The following is a 21,474-nucleotide window of genomic DNA, read 5'->3' as shown; positions in this document are numbered from 1 at the left end:
ATGGGCATTTGAGTTTCAGACTTCATATCCTTCAGAAAAATGCATGCCAACACAAATAACTGTTATTCTAACAATTTCCTATGTTTATAATAGCAATATTTTAAATCTGTCCCTATTTTTGGGCCTTTACCCCCCCCCATTATTTTAGGCTTTGTCCAGATTTCTTGTGCTAAGAGGTAGGGAGGTATGGGGACATATTTAGTACTCAACACTGCTCCCATCTGTGAAATAATCTTCCATTACATATGAAAGGCAAAGAGTGATTGGATGGGCTCCCATAAATTCATCACAAAACTTACTTGCTTTGCCATCCTGGAGGTAGGAGGTGTACCCTATCTAGGTAGGTATTGGTTTAGTCCATAGGCTGTGTCTTCTAAGCTCTATGGAGTCTGTAAAGTTAAAGATGGGCAATTTTGTCAGTGGTCCTTTTCTGGAAAAAACAGACTAAGGAAGATAAATCGATGATCTGTCTGCTGCTTATAATACATGTGGATGAGATCTTTGTAGAGAAACAATTATAATTTTAAAACTGAGATGAACTTTATAATTTCTCTGTCTTTCTAAAATTATTTTATTGAAGTAAAAGCAGTAAAATTTTATTTTACTAATTTAAGTTTATTTCTTTATTAGCATATGGATTTGGGAAATGGATACACGATTATGTGACCAAATTCTGCAACTAACAAGCCACTATGTACTTATTCATTTTATATGGCTTTAGGTTAATACTATAGAGTCAATCTGTAGATTATTACATGCATAGTCAATAACCTGTGATCCAAGGTCAGCATCAAATCCTGTATACCTTGTGTCTGAAAGATAAATGCCTTAATCATTAGACAATCCCTAACTTCTTAGTATACTGGATTTATATTTTTATTTGTTAACCAGATATACTCACTGTGAACAAGTACAGCTTTTTAAGCTGACGTGGGGGCACTGCTTGATTAATTGACTTGTTTGGGTCACACAGTAAGCAAATGAAGGCTGAGTGACTCAAACCCGGGGATACATGATAAAGCTTATTAACATTAGTTTCTCATAGCCCTAATGCTCTGTGCCAACATGTGTACTAAGTTTTACTTAGATTGCAGTTTACTGTATCATCACTAGATGGAATGGTGGCACAGAAGTTGAGCGTTGCTTCGTCACTGTGCTTTTTAGATGAGGTATACCTTTTTCTGTGGAATTTGCATAGTCTCTCTATGTTTATTTGGGTTTTTGCCAAGTTCTCCAGTTTTCTTCTTACACTTAGAATGACAAAATGTCCATAGATATGCACGTGAATGTGGGCTTGAGGATTTTGTGGTTGGTGTGTGTGTTGTGTGTGTGTGTGTGGTAACAAACAGACATCCATCCTGGTTGATTCTTGCCTCCCTGTTGGTTGTCTGGATAATGTCTTCCTCCCACAAAACCATAAATTGGATAAAGTAGGCAAAGGAAACATGTAAGTGGCTTGCTATAGTATCAATTAACAGTATGGCAGTCACTTGTTAATAGTCATTTTTGCAGTGCATTCATATGAGACAAATATGTCTTTTGTACTAATATAATTAATTGTATCCATTTCTTCTTTTTTCTATAGGATTTGGTGAAAGTGATGACACTTTGTCCTTCTGAACATTTGGTTTGTTTTTCTCTCTGTTTATGCTTATAAAATAATTTTACTGTGCAATCTAAAATAACATTATTTTTTACAAGGCATCTGTCTTTCTTTCAGAGGAAAAGGAGTTTGAAGATATTGCAGATTTACATAGACAAGTTTGATATAGAAGGAAAATATAAATTATTTAGGTATGTATTACAAAATCAAAATAATTCTTTTCCTACTAAGCTATGCATTTTGAATGTAAAAAGAAAGAAAGATAATTTTAGCTGTATCATGTCACTGGCTCAGAGGGATAAAGGGTTGAGTGCCTGTTCATATGATGATCATCATAAGGATCACGTGTATTGTGTCAATAATAATGTGTGGGAATTGCAACTCAAAGGTTCTTCAACTCAGGTGAGCAGAGGATGTCCTGATTTAGTCGCTGTTACAGTATTCTTAACAGATGGGTTGTAGCTCGCTGATGTGTGGCCGGGCTACCAAAGCTTTACCTTCATACGTCCTACATCCAGGCAAAGACCTTAGCTCATAGGCATCAAAATATAAAAGTGGACCTACATATGAGATCCTCAGACTGTCTCACTGCGAACCCGAATGCAGGTCATTGCACCTACTAGAATTTAATTGTTTGGTCACTAGGTACCATAGGTTTGCTTTTTGGATCAGATAAGTGGCCTGTTGGAGAACCTTCTAATTTCTTGTCTGTTATGCTAATAATTGTTATATGTCACCTAGGAGGGTTAAGTGTGGGTGCAGTAGACAAATTCCGTGGCAAAACTTACACACTAAGTACCTGTTCTGTCTAGGCCCTGATCATGACTATAAATCCTATTGCATCTGCCAGTCGTTCATTCTGAAAACCCTATGGTCTAGGCTGTCCACACTTAATACATTTTTTGAGACTCAATGTCTAAAATACTTGACCCAATCTGCAGTGTTGGAAGGCCTGGAAGTAGGCCTCCTGCATAAGAAAACGATTAGGAGATGAAGGGTATTTTCTACCATCTGTCATGTTAGAATCAGATGTTCCCAATGAGGTGGTTCAGCCAGCAGTATACCCATCAACTTCTCACAAGCCCTCTACTTTGACCATACTGGAAGCCAGTATGGCTTCTGAGACCTTCCAGACTATGAAGTCCTCCAACAAACTGGAAATCATTGTATGGGAGGTCCTTATGCAGGAAAAGATTGCTGGAACCTTGATAGAAATATGTCCAGATTCAGAACCTCCTAAGCTTATTCAGGTGGACATCACCCCTAAAAATAAAAATAAAAACTTAAAACACTCAATGTCCCCTTCTGTATCCATGACAAAAGAATGGATTGATTTTTCTCAGGGTCTTTTCAAGGCAATCATGTCTCTAAAGCCTCCTTCCTCTGTGACTTCTCAATCCACTCCACTTAAACAGACCTTAGATTCCTTTTCCTCTGATGAGGAACTGGATAGAGATTTGAATGTTTCTCTTGATTATTCACCCTAGTTACACTCCCAGAGTAGATTTAGTCAGATGAGGGAGATTCACTCTCCCCAAAATCCCCCCTGGAAGGGGCATCCTTTGGAAAAACCTTATAGAGCATGATGAAACATTTTGAATGGCAGTCCAGACAAGGGTCTGAGGTGTAAAAGAGTTACTATAATTTATTGGAGATGGGCACCCCAACTCCTTGCCCAGTTCTGCCTGTGCCTGAGGCTTACGTGGACGCCTTTCAGGCCAATTTTTCGGCATTAGATTTCCATCTCCCTGCTGAAAAGTCTAGATAGGTTTGATAAAGGTCATCAGGAACTCAAGTATCTCTGTAAAAATCCTATGGCACACCTAACCACAGTTTCCCTGGCTTCGGACAAACCCTCCAAGTTGCTACCTGGCACTAATGTTCTCCTCAGTGACAAAGACAGTAGAGCAATGGACAGGAGGGGTACAAAACTGTATACTTCCTCCACCCTAGCCTTTAGGGATATAAACCATCTAACTCAAATGACCAAATACTTGCTGTTTGTGTTACAGTCCTTAAACAAGACCATCATAGAGCCACAGACTCCAGACTCAAAACAGCTCATGCAGTCGTTAGTGCCTCAGGCTTCTCAAATAGCCAAGCACATTATAAAATGTAGCAATGATGCTGTGGATGCCTCTTCCAGGTCGGCTGCCACAAGTTCAGTGATTAAGCTTTATGCTAGCTGTGGGGCCAACCTATCCCTTAAGATTTTAAATCTAAAATTTTGGACTCTCCCTTGGATGGCAGCCTCCTTTTTGGATCACAGGCTGACTGTCTCTTCAAGGCTTTGCAGGACCAAGGCAAGTCTGTGAAAGGCTGCTGTCTACTGTTCTCAGGTACCACAGAAATTATCCAGCTAAATCCACCTCCTTCGCCAAGAGAAATCCTAGGAATCCTCACAAGGCAAAGGAAGACTCCTAAGAAAAGATTTCAAGTAAAAACTCAAAGGGATACCCTTTCTGGGAGGCCTCAGTTCAGTAGACTATTTATTCCTCACATTCTCACCTAACCACACCTCTCCACTCCACACTCAAAAAGACTTTCTCTTTCCTTTCCTTCAAGGGAAACAATAACCTTGGACAAGTAGGTCCTAAGCATTATCAAGGAGGGTTACTCCATGTCTTGGGAAAACAGTCTAGCTCCAGGGGGGAATTCTTTCCCTTCCTCTAGACCAGATACATCTCATAGAGCGCATCATGCAAGACTTATTGTCCCAGGGATCCAGAGAAGTAGTTTCCCCAACCTACTTAGGAAAGGGATTTTATTCAGGGCGTTTCCTATTTCCCAGAAAAGAGGGTCATTGGAGGCCCATCCTGGATCTTTCAAGGCTAAACACCTTTCTGAGAGTGCCTTCCTTCAAAATGCTGCCCTGCAAACTATTTTGTCATTTCTACTCCCTCAAGTCTTATTGGTATCCTTAGACCTAAAAGATAGTTATTTTCATATTCACATTTGTCCATCTTGCAGAAAATGTCTCAGGTTTTATACTAGGTCATCACATTTTCAGTTTAATGCTTTGCTCTTTGGACCTTCTACAGCTGCAAGGGTGTTAACAAAGTGTCTGGCTCCATTTATGGTTTTCTGCCATACTCTGCATTCAAATTTTCCCATACCTGGATGACCTTCTAATCCAGGCTTTATCCAATCACATTCTTCTAAAGCACCTTCATTACAGAGTACAACTTTTGACTGTGCTGGAGTTCACCATCAACTACAAAAATTCCCAGCTCATCCCTTCACAATCATCTTCCTGGGATGTCATCCGGACATGTCTACCATGCATGCCTCCATTCCTCAAGAGAATGTCACCTCACTAATGAATGAATTGCTACTGCTTTCCAACGAAAATCATTGGTCAGCCAGAGAAGCTCTGAGGGCCTTAGAACTCAAGGCTGCCACCATTCCTGTGTTGCCCCTGGCCAGATTACACATGAGGAGAGAACAGTAGTATCTGAAATTGGTGTGGTCACAGCAATCTCACACTCTTGTTACCAACATTCCCCTTCTTTCTTTTATCAAGAAGGAACTCCTTTGGTTGGAGCAACCGGGATACCCTCAACCCAGGTCTCCCATTCACTCCGGCCCAATCAATTCTTATTTACGTATACTTCGAACAGGGTGTTGTGGGGTTGGATAGGACACCACAGAGTCCAAAGGGAGTGGCCTGCCCATATACTCAAAGAACAAATCAACTTAAAGGAAGTGAGGGCACTTCTTCAAACCCTGCAGATTTTCTCACACCTTTGGAAACCAGGCACTCTTCTGGTACACACAGACAACACCGCAGTAATGTGGTACATAAACAAATGGTGAGGCACAAGATCCTACCGTCTCTGTAGGCTAGCACAGGAGGTCTGGCACCTAGCTTCTCAGATGAATCTCTCTCTGTCTCTCTCTCTCTCAGCGACATACATTCCCCCTCACAATAGAATGTGATGGCAGACTCTCTAAGCAGGGACTTGTAGGATCCTCACGAATGGTCAGTGAATACAGAGGTGTTCAAAGCTATCATTCTCAGATGGGGAACCCCTCAGATAGACTTCTTTGCCTCCTCTGCACACATCTGCTTCCTTTGTTCTGCAAAAGGAATCTGAAACCACAAGCCTGGAGGACAGATGCCTTTTCTTTCACATGGATGGGAAAGTTCTTCTATGCATCTCTACCTTTACCTCTGCTCCCAAGTTTCCTGCTAAAAGTCCAGAGGGAATAACCAAAACTTCTACTTCTGGCATTTTTCTGGCCAAGACACCACTGGATGTTCATCGTGTTTCACTGTTGCAGTCATTATAGGTTCATAGGTTCGTACTAGGCTATCTGCCCTAAGGCATTTATAAGCCTAGCCAGAGTGTATGTGGCTTACACCACCCCTTAGGATGAGAATACTACGCCCATTTAGGGTTTAGTTTACTATGCCTCTGTCTAGTAGTGACACAGAGATGACCCCCGGGGTAAACCTACGATCTCCCATCCACTCGTCGAGATTTCTCTTGAATAGAGTCAGTGAGGGGCTCTGCCTAACATGGACTGGGATTCTGTTCCAGAGTGCAGGGAGCCTCTGGGTTATGAATCTGTCCCTCCAGCACGTCCTATTTATTTCTGTGTTGAGGTTTAAGTCACTTGTTCTCGTGGCTCTGATGGATTTGGATTTTCTGAGGTGGAGCATGTCCATTAATTCAGGATTGGACATGGCCTTGTACGTCAGGCACAGATCACCTCTGAGTAGGCGGTATGCGACTGAATAGAGCTGGAGTTTTTTCATTCAGGCAGCATATGACATATGTTTAAGACCCTTTATCCTCTTGGTGAGGGACTTTTGGGGTCTTTCCAACTGCTGCAGGTGTCGGGTGAGATACATCCCAAATGGGGCATTGTACTCAATCATTGGCCTTATAAGAGAAGAGTACAGGGGCACAATGACCTCTCTTGATCTAGATGTGAAACCCTTCATGATAAGGTGGGCAGTATAGAAGGTCTTCCTAACCACTTTGGCAATGTGAGTGTCAAATGAGGTCCCTGATTACCTCTTCCGTACTTAATGGATTACCGCCTATGTGGTAATTTGTCGGTACCTTGTTTTTCCCAAAGGGTATGACTATACATTTTTTGGCGTTCAGCTTAAGGCCATGGCTCTGGCACCAATTATCCGTTTCTATGAGGCCTCTCTGAAGGATGTTTGTGTCCGCTGGAGTATCAATTATGGCGCCCAGTTTGCAGTCATCTGCGAACTTTGTCAGCCAAAATCCTCCTATGTTTGCCTGTACCTCGGAAAAATAAATGCCGAACAAGAGGGGTCCCAGGACTGAGCCCTGTGGGACACCGCTTGTGACTGGCTTAGAGTCTGACATAGCTCCAGCAACTCTGACCCTTTGGGTTCTGTCCTTGAGCCAGTTTGCAACCCATCTTGTGACATATGGGTTTACATTTAAGCTGGTGAGTTTGTCTATGATGCCCGAGTGGGGTATTGTGTCAAAGGCTTTTGCAAGGTCAAGGTAGGCTGTGTGAACTGCCTTACCCTCATCAATGGCCTTAGTGACTGTTTCAAAAAGTCGACCAAGTTCAAAAGGCAGGATCTGCCCTTGACAAAGCCAAATTGAGTAGGATCCAATGTCTGTAGGTCCCCAATGTCTTTGTTTATGAGTTCCATAATGATCCTCTCCATAGCTTTGCAGACCAGGCTCGTCAAGCTTATGGGGGTAATTTCCAGGGTCCATAGAAGCACCGCCTTTGTGAAGTGGACCCACTGTTGCCGTACGCCACTCTTTGGGTACGTATCCTGTAGTAAGGCTAAGATTAAACAGCAGCCTTATGTGTGGGTTTAGTTCCTCTTGGAGTTCATGTAGCACACAGCCCGGGACACCATCCGGTCCCATTGATGCTGTGTTTTTAGCTTTAGAGAGGGCGGCTCTCACCTGGGCATCTGAGATGTTAGGGAGGCTACACTCTGCTGGGATAGTTATTTCTCCTTTTGCGGGGGAGGGGGAGGAGAAATTTGCACTGAACCTGTTTGCCAGAATGTTGGCAATGTCAGTGGGTTCAGTGCATTTTGAGTCATTTTGGACTAACTCTGAGCATATCTGGGAGTTTCCACCCAGGTTTCTAACATAGCTAAAGAAGGCCTTGTGATTGTCTTTTGTGTCTTTTGCAATTTTTCTCTCAAAGTTGGCCTTGGATGATTTTATGAGTGATCGTAGTTTTTTGCTAGTACTGATCAGAGACGCCTTCCCTTTTAGGGATTTTGCTGTGTCATGTAGTAGCTTCCTCCTCCTGTTGTAAAGTTTGTTTATGGCTGGAGTCCACCAGACCTGCCTTTGGGGGAATGGGTCTTGGTTTTATTTGGGATTCTTGAAGGTGCCCATAGAAGGCATTTGCAAAGGATTTAGCAGTGTGGGTTGTGGTTTCCACTGGCCCAGGGGCCTTGAAGGATACCACTTCAGTCTTAAGAAGTGTGAAGTTTGCTTTTGAGAAGTTCTTCACTGTGGTCTTTTGTGCAGGGGGTGGGGGCGGGATGTGGATTTCCAGTGAGATTAATTTATGGTCTGATCTTACCAAAGAGGGATATACTTCCGGTGTGGAGCATTTTGTCCCCATGTTTGTGATGATCAGGTCTAGTATATTGTCTCCTCTTGTGGGAATGGTGACTAGTTGTTCCATTGCATTTGAGTTTATGAATTCTAGGAACCTTTGGGCTAGGGTGTTGGGGCTTGAGTAATGTTCCCAGTCTATGTTTGGGTTGTTGAAATCTCCCAAAATGATGGTATTTGGAGAGACATTCATACTCTCCAATGTCTTCAGGAAGGCTGTGTGGGGTTCCTGAGTTTGAGAGGGTGGTCTGGTGGTCTGTAGCATGCTACAAACTGTAAGGCAGTTTTGCCTATGGTTAGTTGCACCTGGATAGTCTCTGATGCTTCGTGCATTGCCACTAACCTGGAGGTGTGGGTATCTTTGATGAAAATGGATACTCCCCCTCCTTTTGTGGTTCGGTCCAAGTTTTGGGGCCGGAAAGCATGATATGAGGTAAAACCTCATAGTGCTGGGGTGCTCTCAGGAGCCTTGAACTAGGTTTCAGTCACTGCACAGACATCAATGTTCTCCATACTGAGGAGGGTTTCGAGGGCGTGCATCTTGAGGTTTAGACTTCTGGCATTGAGCAGCATTACCCTTAGTTTTTTTCTACTTGTGTTTTCTAGGGAGGTAGGTTTGTCATTTGAGCCTTGCCTAAAAAAGGCACTATGGGGGTGGCAAGAGCCTTGGCCAATATCCGGAAGCCCAGGGGTGACAGGTGCAAGCCATCCCTTGCGAAGCAGCGTGGCTTGTCAAGCATGTCATCCTAAGCAGACAGATATTGGATCCCCTTAGAATGACACCAGTAATTAAGCCAGTTGTTAAAACTGATCATTTTGTCTCTGTACTGTGGCATCATTCTTGGTGAGGGTAAGATGCTGCTCAGGGTCAGGGTCATACCGGCCTGGGCTACATAATCAGAGAGCTCCTCTATGTCTCTTTTCATGTAGTCCAGGGAGGTACGTCTCAGGTCGTTCACACCGGCATGTACAATGACTGAGTCATATTTGTACTTGCTGTGGAGTGACCTGAGTGCTTGTGTTATGTGGCGGATTCTAGCTCCCGACAGGCAGCTTACTGTGACCTTTTCCTTGTTCAGTCTGGTGAGCGGGACGTCAGTGTGTCTGACTATGGAGTCACCTATTACAAGTGTGTCTGGCATGTTGTTTGGCCTTAAGGGCTGTGACTGTTTAGCACACTGACTTTGTGAACTATGTGTTGCATGTGCTATGTCTTGAGGTGGTGGTTGCTTGGGTGTCTGCTTTGGAGGCCTCTGTTGTTTTGGTAGATTTTTAATCAGCGCCTCCGAGTATGTTTTTGTGTGTTTATGTGTTTGGTTTGTTGTTGTGATAGTTCTATGTGAGATTGGGTTTGTGGTGTGCGTGGTTACCTTCTCCTCCTGACTGGTCTTGCCAGTACTGAATTGAGAGAGCTCAGCCTCCAGTTTGGCTATATAGTTGCATCTCTCGCATATATTTGTATTTGTTGGGAGGAGGAGAGGGTTGTCTGTGTACATGAGGCAATTGTAACATTGCCTCAAGATTCCCAGATTCACCAGCTGAACAGGAGAGGACGCCAGCAACTGACCCTTCGACATGCTAGAAATAGTGAAAAAGATTGCTGTGTAACTGAGTCAGAAAGGACCTATAGGGAGATGTGTACTCAACAGAATTTAGGTGAATTAAGTATTTTCTTTTGTTTAAGAGTGGTTTACCTGTATAAAAATGCTTTAGGAGCAAGTGCTGAGCTTTTCAGATAGAGTATAGGCTGTTTAGATTGCAAGTAGAACAGTTCTAAGGGAATAATTGAAGAGCAGACTTGGGTTATCCTGCTGGCAGGCGACCCGCAGTCGGCCCGAGTTCCAAAGTCTTGGTCCGGCGTCAGATGCTGTCGCCTCTTCCCTGACGTCAGTCTTTCTTGCTGCGCGGTGCCCGAAGCAAAAGCAGTTCACAAGTGCCGGTCGGCCGACTCCTGAGATTTTCAAAATTGAATTTCAGAACCAAAGTCTTCAATAAAGCTAAGTACCCCGTAGGGGAAACTTTTTCTTGCTCCAGACCGATGTCAGTAAAAGTTAATAATTGTATTTCTTGTGGGAAGCAAATACCTCATAAGGACTTTCACTCTTACTGTATTCCTTGCCTAGGACCTGACCACAACGTTACTAGTTGTCGGTTTTGTGCTAGACTCAATAAACGCACTGTTAAATGTCGGTTTGATTTTGCTTTACATTATTTTGGATGAAGATTTAATTATATAATGCCGTCGGAACAACCGACGACCGGAATGTATAAAAACCGCAAAGACAAAGAAAAAGACAGGCATCTGAGGTCCAAAACAACGACAAAGCCTCTTCTAGGCCAGTCGCCAGTTCGCTGGTTCTCAGTGAGGTGCTTTCGCAGCCCCTGACACCCGCTACCTCAGAGCCACAGGCCGTAACCAACAACCACATGGAGACACTGAAGCCTGTGGAAACTCAAGGTATTGGGCCTACGGAAACTATACCCTCAGATGGGTCCGGGGCCGCTGAGCAGGCACCGGCTTTTGAGGGTGTTTTCAGACCTTCACAGCTTATAATTAAGGCTACTACAGCAGCAAAGGCAAAGTTAAAAACACCATTAATGACAAGGAAACAAGTGCAGCATTCTCCAGAACAGTCATCCATGCCAAAGAAACAGATGCTTAAAATGGCCGAAGACCTTATTTCTTTAATCAGGGGCTCCCATCCCCCTCCTGACAAAAGGACTAGGCAAGACACTGATTATGATTCCTCTGATCAGGTTTCCATTTCCTCTGATTCTTCTTCTGATCAGGGCTATTCTCTCCCTCCCTATGAGAACTCTGATGCTGAAGAGTCCATTCCTTCAGCCTCACCGCGTGAGGATTATTCGTTTGGGGAAACCCTGCACACCATGTGGGAGCATTTCCATTGGGAGAGCCAGGATTACTCAGAATCCAAGAAAAGGCTCAGAGATTTCCTTTTATTGCCTCAGCACAGGCCCCTGGCTATCCCCCCTGTGCTTGATATTGTAGATGATGTTTTTTCTGAATCCAGTCCGTCTCCAGATTCTTTACCCCCTGCACCAGTAAAGCCAGACAGGTACTACAGGGTCCCTAACTCTCATAAATTTCTTTACAAAAACCCCGCTCCAGACCCAGAAACAATTTCTCAGGGCACTAAAGGGGTTAAGGCTTCCACTGCCAAAAATCCTGTCCCCTCAGATAGGGATTCCAGAGCTCTGGACAGATGTGGGAAAAAAGTTTACACTTCTGCTACTTTAGCTGTAAGAGCTTTAAACTGTCAGTTTCACATGCTTAAATATCAACAGTATCTCATGTCATTGTTAAAGCAGAAAATGGTTACAAATATAGAAAGTCCTGACAGTAAAGAAATGCAGGATTTATTGCATGCAGTTGAACAAGTGGGGAAGCATACTCTGCAATGTGGTTTTGATTCATTAGAAGCTTCTTGTAGAGCCGCAGTTACAGGCTCAGTTATTCGAAGACATGCTTGGTTGAAAGAACAAAGTTTACCTGACCATGTTAAAGTAAAATTATTGGATGCTCCATTACAGCATGATACTTTGTTTGGTGTTAAGGCAGAAGAGGTGTTAAAGAAAATGGAGGATAAAGCAAAGTCAATGCAAACGGTGAAAGATTTCTTACAGATTCAACCACCTAGATTTAGCAGAAACTGGCCTTCAAAAAATTGGTCCTTTCCAGTGTCAGACAGGCCACAAAGAGGCAGATACAGACGTCCAAGAGGCAGATCTCAGCCCCAAGGCTCCTACAGACCTAAACAATGGGGTGCTTCAGCCCCCAAAGGAGGAGAAGACAAATCACAACCTTATAGGAAACAGTCACAATGACTTCCCCCTGCAAATGGCAAGCACTTACCAGTTGACAGCACCCCTAGGGGGAAAGCTAGCATTTTTCTCAAAAAAATGGCATATGATCACCCAAGACCAATGGGTGCTGAATATTGTTTCTCAGGGGTACAGGTTCCACTTCCACACGCTTCCAAAACCAAAAGGTATGCCAAACCTGCCACAAAACCAATGGGCAGAGGCACAAAAACAGATTGCGGCATATATGGATATGGGAGCTATTCAAAAAGTTCCACAGGAAGAACAGGGACAAGGATTTTACTCAGACTTTTCTTAGTACCCAGAAAAGACAAAGCCCTAAACACTTTCCTGGATGTTCCAAAATTCAAAATGTTAACACTACAACAACTTCTGCCCATGCTGGGCAAGGAGGCTTGGCTAGTTACTTTGGATCTCAAGGAGGCATACCTGCACGTCCCAGTCAGACAATCGTGCAGAAGATACCTCAGATTTATAGCAGGCTCAATGCATTACCAATTTTCTGCACTGCCCTTTGGCTTATCTACTGCGCCCAGGGTCTTCACAAAATGCTTGGCACCAGTAATTGTATTTTGCAGACAAAAAGGAAATCAAATATATCCATACTTGGACAACTGCCTTATTCAAGCAGAGAGCAAGGACATTCTTCTAAAGCACCTGGCGTTTGTAAAAAGATTGCTAATTTGACTAGGGTACACAGTAAACGAAAAGAAATCAAAACTAGTGCCCTCTCAAGAGATAATATTCCTGGGTGCAAGCTTAAATACAACTGCCCAGATGGTTTATCTCATGCCAGACAAACAAAGGCAACTGACTCATTACTTTCAAATGATGGCAACAAAGACCCAGCTCCCTGCAAAAAAATTCTGCAGGCCCTGGATTTCATGGCATCCTGCATTCTACTAATTCCATATGCAAAACTGCATATGAGGAAACTACAGTGGTAGCTAAAAAGTGTTTGGGCTCAGCATTGTCACAGCCTAGAGACAATCATAACATTGATTCCCTGCCTACAACAGGAGTTTCGATGGTGGTCCCAGGCGTGTCACCACAACAAGGGACAGCCTTTCACCTTACCTACAGCCAGGCAGACAATAACAACGGATGCATTGGATTATGCCTGGGGAGCACATATGGCAGGAAAATGTATTCAGGGCACGTGGCCCAAGGAACAAATGCATCTTCACATCAATCAAAAAGAATTGCTAGCTGTACAGAATGCCCTGACAGCCTTCAAGGACTTAATACATCCAGAACAACTATTAATAAAGACGGACAATACCACAGTTATGTGGTACATAAACAAGCAAGGGGGCACACATTCCTACCCCCTTTGCAGACAAGCCATGACTTTGTGGAACACAGCACTGACCTACCAGGTACATCTGCAAGCACAATTTCTGCCAGGAACAAAAAATACACTGGCAGATGAACTAAGCAGAAATCTCATGGATCCTCATGATTGGAAGCTAAATCCACAAGTGTTCAACATGATAACAAGGGATTGGGGACGCCCGGACATAGATCTTTTTGCCTCCCCTCACAATTGCCAAATACAGAAATTTTGCACAAGGACTTATAGGTTCATAGGTTCATACTAGGCTGTCTGCCCTAGGGCATTTGTAAGCCTAGCCAGTGTGTGTGTTTGGCTTTTGCCACCCATTTTAAATGTTTTACTATGCCCTTTTTTGAGGTTAGTTTACTGTGCCTCTGTTTAGCAGTGACACAAAAGTGATACCCGGGGTAAACCTACGATCTCCCATCCACTCATCAAGATTTCTTTTGAAGAGAGTCAGTGAGGGACTCTGCCTAACTTGGACTGGGATTCTATTCCAGAGTGAAGGGAGCCTCTGGGTTATGAATCTGTCCCTCCAGCGTGTCCTATTTATTTCAGTGCTGAAGTTCAAGTCCCTCGAGAGCGTAGCTCGATGAGATTTGGATTTTCTGAGGTGCAGCATGTCCATTAATTCTGGTTTGGACATGGCTTTATGCTTCAGGCACAGATCGCCTCTAAGCAAGCGGTATGCAACTGAGTAGAGCTGGAGTTTCTTTAACCGGGCAGCATATGGCATCTGTTTGAGCCCTTTGATCCTCTTGGTGAGGTACTTTTGGGGTCTTTCCAGTTGCAGGTGTCGGGTAAGGTACATCCCGAAAGGGGCATTGTGTTCAATTATGGGCCTGATGAGGGATGAGTAAAGAGGCACAATGACCTTCCTTGATCTAGATGTGAATCCCTTCATGATTAGGTGGGCTATATAGAAGGTTTTTCTAGCCACTTTGGCCACGTGGTTGTCAAATGAGAGATTGCTATCAACTTGGGTCCCCAGGTCCCTAATTACTTCTTCCGTACTTAATGGATTACCACCTATGTGGTAATTTGTGGGCACTTTGTTTTTACCAAAGGGGATGACTATACACTTTTTGGTGTTTAGCTTGAGGCCATGGCTCTGGCACCAGTTATCTGTTTCTATGAGACCCTTTTGGAGGATGCTTGTGTCAGCTGGCGAGTCGATTGTGGCACCCAGTTTGCAGTCATCTGCGAACTTGGTCAGCCACAGTCCTTCCGTGTTGGCCTGTACCTCTGAAAAATATATGCCGAACAAGAGAGGTTCCAGGACTGAGCCTTGTGTGACGCCACTTGTAACTGGTTTTGGAGTCTGACATGGCTCCAGCAATTCTGACCATGTGGGTTCTGTCCTTGAGCCAGTTTGCAACCCATCTAGTGACATAGGGGTTTATATTTAAGCTGGATAGCTTGTCTATGATGCCCGAGTGGGGTATTGTACCGAGGGCTTTGCGAGGTCCAGGTAGGCTGTGTGGACCACCTTCCCCTCGTCAATGGCCGTGGTGACTGTTTCAAAGAAATCAACCAGGTGTAAGAGGCAGGATCCGCCCTTAACAAAGCCGAACTGGATAGGATCCAGTGTCTGTAGGTCCCCAATATCTTTATTTATGAGTTCCGTGATGATCCTCTCCATAGCTTTGCAGACCAAGCTAGTCAGGCTTATGGGGTGATAGTTTCCAGGATCCATTGAGGCACCACCTTTGTGGAGAGGGACCACTGTTGCTGTACGCCATTCTTTGGGTACATATCCGGTAGTAAGGCTGAGATTGAACAGTAGCTTTATGTTGAGGTTCAGCTCTTCTTGGAGTTCATGTAGGACGCAGCCCGGGACACCATCTGGTCCCATTGATACTGTGTTTTTTGCTTTGGAGAGGGCGGCTCTCACCTGAGCATCTGAGATGTCAGGGGGGCAGCACTCTTCTGGGATAGATAATTGCTCTTTTGGGGGGGGGGAGTTTGCGCTGAACCTGTCAGCCAAGATGTTGGCAATGTCTTTGGGTTCAGTGTATTTTTTGTCATTTTGGACTAACTCTGAGCATATCCAGGAGTTTCCACCCAGGTTCCTAACATAACTAAAGAAAGTCTTGTGATTATCTTTAGTGTCTTGTGCAATTTTTTCTCTCGAAGCTGGCCTTAGACGATTTTATGAGTGCCTGTAGTTTTTTGCTAATACTGATCAGAGATGCCTTCCCTTTTAGGGATTTTGCTCCATCATGCAGCAGCTTCCTCCTTCTGTTGTATAGTTTGTTTATGGCTGGGGTCCACCAGACAGGACGCCTGCCTTTGGGGGATTGGGTCTTGGTTTTATTTGGGATTGCATGATCCATGCATTCCTGAAGGTGTTCATAGAATGCGTTTATAAAGGATTCTGCAGCCTGGGCCATATTTTCCACAGGACTGGGGGCTTTGAAGGATTCCACCTCGGTTTTGAGGAGTGTTAAGTTTGCTTTAGAGAAGTTTTTCACTGTGGTTTTCTGGGCAGGGGGTAGGGTCGGGATGTGGATATCCAGTGAGATTAATTTATGGTCTGATCTTACCAGTGAGGGATACACTTCTGGTCTGGAGCATAGAGTCCCCATGTTGGTGATGATCAGGTCCAGTATGTTTTCCCCCTCTTGGTGGGAGTGGTGACAAGTTGTTCCATGGCATTTGAGTTTATAAATTCTAGGAACCTTTAGGCTAGGGTGTTGGGGCTAGAGTAATGCTCCCAGTCTATGTTTGCATAGTTGAAGTCACCCAATATAATGGTGTTTGGGGAGACCTTCATATTTTCCAGTGTTCTCAGGAAGGTCGAGTGTGGTTCCTGGGTTTGGGAGGGTGGTCTGTAGCAGGCTATAAACTGGAAGGCAGTTTTACCCACTGTTAGTTGCACATGGATAGTTTCCGATGCTTTTTGCTGTGCCACCAACCTGGAGGTGTAGGTATCTTTGACGAATGTTGATACTCCCCCTCCTTTTGTGGTTCGGTCCGAGTTTTGGGGCCGAAAAGTATGGTATGAGGTAGCCTTGAACCAGGTTTCTGTTACTGCACAGATATTGATGTTCTCCATGCTGATTAGAGTTTCGAGTGTGTGTATCTTGAGTTTAGACTTCTGGGATTGAGTAGCATTACCCTTAGTTTCTTTTCCCTTGTGATACCTATGGGGGTGGGTTTGTCTTTTGAGCTTTGCCTAAAAAAGGCACTATGGGGGTGGCAAGAGCCTTTGCCAATATCCGAAAGCCCAGGGGTGACAGGTGCAAGCCATCCCTAGCGAAGCAACGTGGCTTGTCGAGCATGTCATCCCAGGCTGACAGGCATTGGATCCCCTTTGAATGACACCAATACTTAAGCCAGTTGTTGAAATTGATCATCTTGTCTTCATATTGTGGCATCATTCTTGGTGAGGGTAGGATGCTACTCAAGGTCAGGGTCATACCGGCCTGGGCTACATGCTCAGAGAGCTCCTCTATGTCTCTCTTCATGTAGTCCAGGGAGGTACGTCTCAGGTCATTCACACCAGCATGGACAATGACTGAGTCATATTTGTACTTGCCTTGGAGTGACCTCAGTGCTTGTGTTATGTGGCGGATCCTAGCGCCCGACAGGCAGCTCACCATGACCTTCTCCTTCTTCAGCCTGGTGAGCAGGATGTCAGTGTGCCTGACGATAGAATCACCCATTACAAGTGTATCAGGTGTGTTGTTTAGCCTTAAGGGCTGAGACTGTTCGGCACACTAGCTTTGTGAACTGTGTGTTGCACATGTTTTGTTTTGGGGTAGCGGTTGCTTGGATGTCTGCTTTGGAGGTTTCTGCTGCTTAGGCAGATTTTTATTTAGAGCCTCCAAGTATGTTTTTGTGTGTTTATGTGTTTGGTTTGCTGTTGTGGTAGGTCTATGTGAGACTGGAATTGTAGTGTGTGTGGTTACCTTTTCCTCCTGACTGGTTACGCCAGTACTGAGTTGAGAGAGCTTAGCCTCCAGTTTGGCTATATGGTTGCATCTCTCACATATGTTGGAACTTGTTGGAAGGAGGAGAGGGTTGTCTGTGTACATGAGGCAGTTGTAACATTGCCTCAAGATTCCCAGATTCACCAGCTGGACTGGAGAGGAGATTGACAACTGACCTTTGGACGTGCTAGAATAGTATAGGGAACTCCTTTATAATTGAAAAAAGGGCCAATGGGGAACAAGGTACTCAAGGGGAGTTTGTGAGGATGTAGTGCTTTCAGTTTTTTAGTGCTGACTTATATAATTGCTTTAGTGAGCAAGTGCCAGGCTTTAGATTAGGAATAGGGTGTTTATTTTGAGAGCTATAGCAGTTCTAAGGGAAAAAGTGAAAAGCAGACTTTGTGGAGCCGAGAATGGTTTAAACCCAATTAAGCGGCGCTGCACTATGCGCAAAATCGCACAAAGCCGTGCTAAAGCGGGTTTTATACAGGGGGACTTGAAAGAGCTAGAAATTGGCCCAAAACGGCCAATAGACTACCAGATTATCACTCTCAAGCATAGAAAGTGGATGCTCTATCATTCAGCTGGAAAGGCCTGACAGCCTATGCCTTCCCTCCGATGCCTCTTCTCACCAAGGTGCTTCTAAAAGTCAGACAAGAGAGACCAAAAATGATCCTGATTGCACCAGACTGGCCACACCAGCACTGTTACCCAATCCTAAAGACTTTGTCCCAAGGCCCACCTTGGCCTCTACCTCTAATCCCACATCTTCTGACACAACAAAACAATCAGATTCTGCACAGTCAACTCAGAACCTTAAACCTGGCAGCATGGCAGATAATGTAGCCACTCAGACTGCACCTCTCTCTAAAGCTGTTATGGATGTAATTTTGGAAGCCAGGAGGCCCAGCACTAGGAAATTTTATGCAGAAAAATGGAAGAGATTCTGTGCTTGGAACCAGGCACAAGGGCTCGAACCACTGGTCCCTAATATAACTCAGATTTTGCAATACCTAACTGAGATGTTGGACAAAGGCCTATCTTTTTCATCTGTTTAAATCCATGCCTCTGCCATTTCAGCTCCGGATCCTCCTATTTTTTCACATCCTCTACTACGACAGTACCTCAGAGGGGCAAAGAATATAAGACCCCCTAGGAGAGCACCAGTACCTACTTGGGACCTCAATTTTGTTTTAGAAAAACTAACACTGCCTCCATTTGAACCAGCCAGCACAGCTGATCTAAAATTCTTGTCATGGAAAACTGCGCTGCTCCTAGCACTAACTTCAGCAAGAAGAGTCTCAGAGTTACAGGCATTGATGGCTGTGGAACCTTTCCTCATTTTTCATCAGGTCAGGGTTTCTCTTAGGACAAACCCAACATTCATGCCAAAAGTGGTCTCCAATGTGGCCTTAAACCAAACCATTCATCTACCTACTTTCCACCCAAATCCCCAGAATAAAGGGGAAAGACTTCTGCACGCTTTGGATATACACAGGCAGCTACGATTTTACTTGGACAAAACAAAAGCTTTCAGAAAAACTGAGCAACTGTTTGTAGCATATGCTGCAGGATCACAAGGAAAGCCTATTACAAAGCAGACAATCTCCAAATGGATAGGACACTGCATCCGCTTCTGTTATGCACAACATGGCAAATCTGTGCCTAAGGGCATTAGGCCTCATTCTACCAGAGCAGCAGCCACTTCAGCAGCTTTTCTCAGAGGAGTACCAACCAAAGACATATTGGAAGCTGCAACCTGGAGCTCAGTGCACACTTTTACCAAGCACTACCACCTACCTCTTTACTCCAAATCCAGAGCAGGCTTTGCCACTGCAGTTCTGCAGGGCTTGTTAGCCTCGCCAAATCCAATTTAGACCCAACCACCCAACCTCAGCTTTGGGATTCTACCCAAGTGTAATGAGTGCAACAGTGAAACACGATGAACATAGTACAGTTGTGTACCTACCATAAATGTAGATGTTCGAGTGTATTCACTGTTGCAGTCCAGGTTGCCCACCCACCACCCCCCTTTTCTTTGCTGGGACCATTCTGTACTTCTCAACTCTATACAACCTATGTGGTGTATTAGCTTGTAGATGAAGGAAATGTTTATAGTAATATATGCATGTTTTTTTGGCATATTTTTCTCTTTTCAGCCTTCCTATCGGGGGGCGCCTGACATCTGGGGCAAGAAAAACTGAAGAAAATGGTGTTGGTTGCAACTTTTATACCCCTGGCGCACTGACATCAGGGAAGAGGTGACAGCAACCGACACCAGAGCAAGATTTTGGAACTCGGGCCGACTGCAGGTCACCTGCCAGCAGGATAACCCAAGTGTAATGACTGCAACAGTGAATACACTCGAACATCTACATTTATGGCAGGTACACAACTGTACTTTCCCACTCCTGTTTCAACTATCAAAGGTAAACATTTGGGAAATCCCTCCAAAACCAGATCTAATCACGTAACAGAAAGGACAGCTCCTTCATCCCAATCTGGCTCTCTCAGCCTGACCCTCTGAGTGATAGGATTTTAATCCATACTGGGCACAAATTTTCTGAATAGGTGGTTAGGATTCTACAAGAAGCTAGGAAACCTAACACCAGAAAGTCTTAAATGGCTAAGTGGAAGGTATTTTCCATCTGGTGCTTTAAACGCAAACTTCAACTACTTCTAGTGGACACCCTTCAGTACTCCAATATTTGTGTGACTTATTACATTCAGGGTTGTCTTGTTCTTTCATAAAGGCTCATGTATTGGCCATTAATGCTTGCCTACATTTAGAGCCCCTTCTCATGTCCAGGATAGAGGTTAAACTTTAAGGGGAATTTTACACCTTAAACCCCAACAGAAAACCATTGCTCCTCCTTGGCACCTGAATTTCATTTTGCAAAACCTAACTTTACCTCTGAACTAGCTGCTTCAGTTACTTTGTAATTCTGCAGTTGGAAAACAGTGCTCCTCTTGGCCTTGACTTCAGCCTGCAGGGTCTCAAAACTCCATGCTCTCCTGTCTACTTTTATTTCCTAATTCTCCACAAAGATAGGGTAAGCCTCAGGGCCAACCCATCATTCATATCAAAAGTTGTTAGTGAACTTACTCTCAACCAACCAAGCAATCAATCTGCCTTTTATAGAGGGGAAAGAATATTGCACACTTTAGACATTCACAGACAACTGAGATTTTACCTGAGCAAGACTAAGGATATCAGAAAAACATTTCAACTGTTTGTTTCCTTTATGGACTCCAGGCTAGGGCAACCAGTTTCCAAACAATCTGTTGCTTCCTGGATTTCAAAGACTCTTTTCTACTGCTAACCTTACCATGGAAAAAACTTCACCCTCCTGGCCAAAATCTCACTCCACCTGAACAGTAGCTTCTCCTGGTGCTTTCTACAATAACTTCTTCTGGTGCTTTTTGCAAAGGAGTGGATACCAGGTCCATTTTAGAAGCAAATACGTAAGTCAAAAGGCAACAGTCAAAAAGTATACACAGACGCTGGAGAATAAACCACTTTATATAAGATAAAACAACGAAACACAGCAAAGCTTTCAGGTATAAACCCTTCTTCAGTGCATTACATTTCAAAAGTTAAAAACATACTGATTAAATAGTGTGGGTCAACATCACATGACCAGCAGCCAAATAGTCACATGACGCATACATAATCAAATCATTAATTACATTTCATTTCAGTTTAGTTGTTGTTGTTGTTCTGATATTTATGACCATAATAGTCATCTATTTAAACACCCCACTACAAATACAGTGTATAACTTTAATGTTAAAGCCACTTGTAATACCACTTCGGTGGTATATTTGGCTACCTGCTCTGAGTGTTCATCATTCTATATAGGTAAAACTATAAGAAAATTAAAGAACAGAATAATTGAACACAAATCAGAAATTAACAGAGCAGTAAATACTAACTCCTTATATAAGCATGTAAAGGAAAATGGAGCTGAACATAGATTTTTATTTTGAGTTATACACACAGTCACAACAACACCAAGAGGGGGTGATATAAATAATAAGTTAGAGTTGAAGGAATATGAGTGGATAGTCAGATTACAGGCAGATAGGCTGCCAGGAATTAATGATGTCATTACTTTGAAACCCATCCTTAAGTTTTTACAACAAACTAAACTGAAATGAAATGGAATTAAT

The 21,474-nt window shown here is 43.8% G+C and overlaps 1 protein-coding gene across 2 annotated transcripts in view; it reads left to right on the top strand.

Moving 5' to 3' along the window:
• GLMN (glomulin, FKBP associated protein) overlaps window positions 1-21,474 on the top strand; it is a gene marked incomplete at its 5' end in the record, with an annotated part of 1,643,959 nt that overhangs the window by 711,530 nt on the left and 910,955 nt on the right. For both annotated transcript variants that reach the window (XM_044085667.1, XM_044085669.1), the window contains 2 exon segments: window positions 1,586-1,627; window positions 1,721-1,794. In XM_044085667.1, coding sequence (XP_043941602.1) covers window positions 1,586-1,627; window positions 1,721-1,794 — 116 coding nt within the window.

This window comes from Protopterus annectens, chromosome 10.part0 (assembly GCF_019279795.1).
Source record: "Protopterus annectens isolate FY-2018-M chromosome 10.part0, PAN1.0, whole genome shotgun sequence".
In the NCBI taxonomy this organism is placed as follows: domain Eukaryota; kingdom Metazoa; phylum Chordata; order Ceratodontiformes; family Protopteridae; genus Protopterus; species Protopterus annectens.
This window is presented reverse-complemented; position numbering and strand designations above follow the sequence as displayed.